Source organism: Charadrius vociferus, unplaced genomic scaffold (genome assembly GCF_000708025.1).
Source record: "Charadrius vociferus isolate BGI_N301 unplaced genomic scaffold, ASM70802v2 scaffold323, whole genome shotgun sequence".
Taxonomy (NCBI): Eukaryota; Metazoa; Chordata; class Aves; order Charadriiformes; family Charadriidae; genus Charadrius; species Charadrius vociferus.
The window spans coordinates 1,533,456-1,538,800 of record NW_009647692.1 but is presented as its reverse complement, the minus strand read 5'-3'; the positions used below and the strand labels follow the sequence as shown (position 1 = coordinate 1,538,800).

General features: G+C 52.9%; 1 protein-coding gene across 1 annotated transcript in view; it reads right to left on the bottom strand.

Annotated features, from left to right (window-relative positions):
• The window catches only part of MSI2 (musashi RNA-binding protein 2), a 258,982-nt gene extending 256,945 nt beyond the window's left edge, over positions 1-2,037 (bottom strand). The window contains exon 1 of the mRNA XM_009881482.1: positions 2,019-2,037. Within this exon, the coding sequence (XP_009879784.1) occupies positions 2,019-2,037 (19 nt within the window). The remainder of the gene's footprint in view (positions 1-2,018) is intronic.
• Between the last annotated feature and the right edge of the window lie 3,308 nt (positions 2,038-5,345).

Below are 5,345 nucleotides of genomic sequence, written 5' to 3'. Positions count from 1 at the left end.
CCCCCACATTCTGGGGTTCCCACATCCAAGTGCCCCCTTACCCCAGGGTTCCTGCATCCTGGTGACCCCCCATCCCAGGGCTCCCACATCCTGGTGCCCCTGCGTCCTGGGGTTCCTGCATCCTGGTGCCCTCATGTCCCAAGGCTGCTCCATCCTGGTGTCCCCATATCCCAAGGCTCCTGCATCCCAGTGCCCCCCCATCCTGGTGTCCCCACATCCCAGTGCCCCCACATCCCTGGGTTCCTGCATCCCTGTGCCCCCACATCCCAATGTTCCTGCATCCTGGTGCCCCCGCATCCCAGGGCTCCAGTATCCCTGTGTCCAAAGCCTCCTGCATCCTATTGCCCCACATCCCACTGCCCCCATATCCCAGGGTTCCCCCATCCTGGAGTTCCTGCATTCCAGTGCCCCCACGTCCCGGGGCTCCAGCACTGCCCAGAGTGAGTGACAGCGTTCACCCTCAGCTCCGACACTTCCACTTGGCGTTTGACCCGCACTTCGCAGCGTCGGACAGAAGCAGTGATGGGGCTGCCAAGTATTGTCATAATTATATGAGGTGAAAGCAATCAGTTTCACCTAAATTAAGAAGCGCTGAGCGGGAGCGTGGGCCGCCCGCCCGACGGGACTGAGCCGCGGTGCCCTACATTTTCAGAAACATCCATTGATTTTGAGCACCTGAGCTCGCCCGAGACCGAGTGCCTCCTGACGGACGCCCTCCCGGCTCGGCGGCCGTGCCCACGAGAGCTATTTAGGGGTCGCCAATTATTTCAAACTCAGGGATTATCATTTTTTAATTGGGAGGGGGCAGTGTATAAATGTACTTTCCAGCAGTGACTGATGAACAAGGCGTAAATTAGCGGACGTGCCCATGGCTGGTAGGTCGGGCCTACCAGAGGAAGAGTTTTCGTCGTGTTTTGATGCAAACCGCAGTAAAAATCTGATCAGATTCCCTTTACAGGGTGTGTTTAGTCCCGAGGTGCTGCACTCTGGTTCAGCAACATGGCAGGCGCCCGCGCGGGTCTCTGCGCCCCTCGCCAGAGGGGGTCCCCCGGCGGGCAGGGGACGGGTGGGCAGCGAAGACCCCGGTTGCTCCGACTGGGATGGGAGCTGGCCCCAGCGGGGCGAGCGGCGCCAGTGCACAAAACAAACGGATGGGGAGGGATTAAAGGACCGTTTTTTTCTCCCCCCTCTGAGTCTCCTTTAAATCTTGGCTATTTCTGGTAATAATCACCGGGAAATTGCTCGTCAGGAGTGTGGTTCCCGGGGTTATATTACCCCTTTAATCTCTCTGACCACTGTGCAGAATTTTAAAGGGGTTCCAGAAAGAACGAGCACGAGACGGATTTTTCTGATGGATGGAGGGAACTTCGGTGGAGCTGATTGCAGCTCAGGAAAAAAAAAAAAAATTTGGATTTCTATATATTAAAACGAAATCTCCACTGTTATCCCTTACATCAGTGAAAATTAGAGGTCAAATGGCTTTTGAAAGACTTTATCAGTACTTTTCCTTTCCCGCCTTTCCCAGCGCCATGACCAGGTTCAGGCAGGTGACCACTTTCAATCTATTCAGTCATTTTTGCTATTTCTCCTGCCCGCGCTGCCGAGATTTACAAAATCAGCTCATTTTCATCCAGCCTCCCATAACTGGGCTTGTTTTTGCTCACAGTGCGGTTTACAAACCCGAGCAGTCGCTGTAGGTACGTTAAGCTGAACCCCCCGGGTCCTTACCCCGGGGGATGGTGGCAATGGCCATTTGATGGCGTGTGCAGGGGGCAAACCCCACTAATGAGTGATTTTGAGGAAGCCCAGGGTGGCGCAGCCGGGAAAGCGGGTGCGGGGCTTTCCCCTCTCTCCCAGACCAGCAGACCCCGTTCCCCGAGAACACGGGGTGCCCAAGGGACGGGGGAGATGCGGCAGCATTAGAAAGCCCAATGCAAACCGCTGCCCGACTGCAGCTGCAGAGCACGCCCGCGACCCGCTGTAACACCACCGAAAACCAGTGATGCCGTTTACCTTACGTGTCGCCTCTGCCTCCATCCCGGTTAGCGCGTACCCACGGCAGGTAGTTACACCGCAGTTTTCTGCGGTGCAAATTATTCTGCCGTTACCCAGGGTGGAATTTGGCCCAGAGGTTTAGTGAAGTCAGTGCAATGTTTGGGCTACGTCCAGAGGAAACACGTTTCCCCGCTGTCCGGGCCGAGTACCGAGGACGCAGGCACTCTGCGTTGCTGCCCTGGCTGCAGGCGTAGACAGAGAGGAACAGCTCGGGAGGGGGTCAGCACTGCCGCCTTTCTGTCCCCAAGCCCTCCGCGGTCAGTATAGCCCTAAAAAAGAGACTGACCACTCCACTGCCCCGTGGTCCAGTGAACAAAAACCATAACCACCGCATCAGGGATGCTCTGGGGGTGCGTTTGGTGCCTGATGGCTGCGGGTGACGAACCAGGACCCGCTGTCCTGCTCCGTGGCGCAGGCAGCAGACAGCCCCCATCGCCAAAGGTGCTGTTCCAGCCCCAGCCCCCAGCCTGTTCCCCAAAGCGCGGGGAGTTTGCAGCTTTGCCCTTTGCCCTCCCCCTCTCTGAGCACCGGTGTTTAAAAATCCAAACTCCCAGCAGACTTTCGGAAGGCACTAATGAACTGCGAGGCCGAGGTCTGTAACGGCTGGTCAGTGGTAACATTCTCCCTCGCCACACGGTTAAAAGTTGGAGCGTTTATTCCAATAACAAGGACAGTTACTGCTATTGATGCAAACCAACCCAAACTCTAGACGGCGGCTCTGCAGCCAGGATTCGGGAAGACCACACCTGTCCGTGTGCTCGTACAGCACCCACTTCTCACTAACAGGTTTTAGCCTTACTGATTTCCTTTGGACACATGGCAACCCCGTTTCACAGGTCAGAGAGGGAGAAGCTGACTTTAAGATACACATTTATAAAGCCTAAGTAACATGTGGCTCCAAATCTCTTTGGAGATGCACGGCTCCTGAGAGCCCGATTTCTGAGATAAATAGACCCCGGGCTCCCAAACCAGCGAGGGGCTTTTGAAAATACTCTGCCACGTATGGTGGCCGCGCTAGGTGGAGGTCCCAATTGCCCACGTCGCCGGGATGTGCCCCAGCCGCTCGCACGTCTTGCCTGTGCCATGCAGGGGTGCTGGGTGGCTGCAGCTAACGCACACCGCCCAGAGAATGAGTCCATCTATCTGGTGCTGGAGAAATCTGCATTTATGTTTTGTATGCTCTATAAATTCAGTGTCATAATAAAAAGGGTCTAAATCTTTACTGAATAATTCATTTTCGTGCGTAGGGAAGAAATAATGACCTATATTATATTCCATCTATCATTTAGTAAGATCTGGAGATTGATCGGCCGGTGGGTTTCGGAAGTCCCCGATGACTAACAGCGTGCTGCGGACTGGCCTGCCTGCCGCCCAGATGTGGCTTCACCTGACAGACGTTATTTAGACAGTGTTACAGAGGGGCGATACGCTGGGGAGCTGCCAGGAAATCAAAGATCATTTAAAAAGCAGAATATGTCATTGCAAACAATCGGTCTTCTTGATGCATCTCTGCCTTTGGCGTTACCCCCAGCGTCTGCAGCAACCTACAGGAACGCGCTGGGAGATAAGCCTTGCCCGCCCTGCCGCGGGGACGACAGGGCACGGAGGAAGGAAGCGACGTCTTCGGGGGCCGTGGCTTCAGCGCAGTCGGGGGGGTCAGGGAGGGTTGGCCAGATACAGACCACATCTCCAAAGAGCTGGGAGAAGGTTTTCTACCTGTCCCCGGCACCCACAACGAAGGACAGGCTTCCAAGTGCACAGCACCCAGCAGCTTTGTTGTGATATTTGTGGGCAAAGTTTCAACAAAGTGAAGCCTTAATGGGTTAGGCATTGTTTATTTTGTTTTATTTTAGGCTGTCCATCCTTTAATATGCACCTGCATGTCCTAGTGGTGAGCTCTACACGTCTTGCCAGGCGGTAGTCCCTCTCTTTGTCACCAGCTGCGGAATCACATGGAAGGAGACCCAGCGCCCGCACGCTGCCCATCCCCGCGTCTGCGGGAACGCGGGACCCGGCGCTGCCCCTTCTCCAGCACTTTGCTGGGGAAAAAACAGCAAAAGCCACTTGAGTTTGGCTGTGCATACAGGAGTTATTTAAAAACACGGCGGCCAATCCCTAAACTGAAATAGGTTATCCCAGAACCAGTAATTTTAGAGAAGCAGTACTGGTTCACACCTAGTGCAAAGCTGGCTCTGGACTTCTTGGGTTGACATTGAAGTTTTTCCTGGTGGAAGTTCCAGATCGGCATGGAGTTATTTCAGCATCTCACTAATGGAGCTGTTACGCTGACCTTATTAAAAACATGGGGATTTTCATCTCAATTGAGAAAACAGCATTTTTCACCCATTTCAAAAGAAGAATAGAACCCAAATATTATCAGGCCTATCTTTTAGATGGCAAGGGCGGGGGGGGAAGCTCTGCGAGGAGAGATTTCAAAGCCAGCTTTGTTTTCATCAGCTTTGAAATCAACAGACAGCCCTGAGAATTTTGTTTTTCAGAACTACAGCGTTTAATTCTATTTACTACTTCCAGGCAATTCTATATATATACACACCAAAAAACCCAACCAGACCACTCCAAACAAATCCTCCTGCTTTTTTCAGATGTGTCATTCCTCCTGCAGGTAGGATTGCAGGATACAGATCAATTAAGTTAAAAACAAAAACAAAACGAGAAGGAGGGGCAGGGGAAGAAAAGGTTTCGTTTTGTCCCTGTGCAGTGCTCCCTGCTTGATCTGGCGCAGGTGACCATCTCGCAGACACCTTTATTTCATTTTAAGGAGAGTTTTAGTGAGGATTTTTTCAAGGACGGGGGCTCCGGCGTCACTGCCAGCCTTCAGCCAGTGCCGTGCCCCGGTGCAAGCAACAGGCAGCAGCAGGACATCCTTGTGCTGTGCCTGCGGCCCCGGCCCCAGAAAGCACCCAAGAGCCGGGGCAATGCCACCGCCGCTTGCCGGTGTTGCACCGCGGACAGCCGCGCTTTTTGGGCCACAGCTATCCGTGGCTAGGGTTGTGCCAGGAATCCCATTTCCTTCCCTCCCCCAAAATGAGGCTGTCTACCTTATTTTTCTACCTGATTAATCATTACCAAAGGCCTTTAAGATCCTCTGATAAACTGTTCCTGAAGTCCAAACTAATATTATTAACTATGAATCTTCTCCTATAAATAATTTCCAGAAGTAGATCAATGCTACAACTGAGTCAATGGATTCTCTGGAATCATTTCTTCCTGTTACTCCTGGATTTTTTTTCCCTGTCGCCACTAATCAATTATGATGATAAAACTACCCT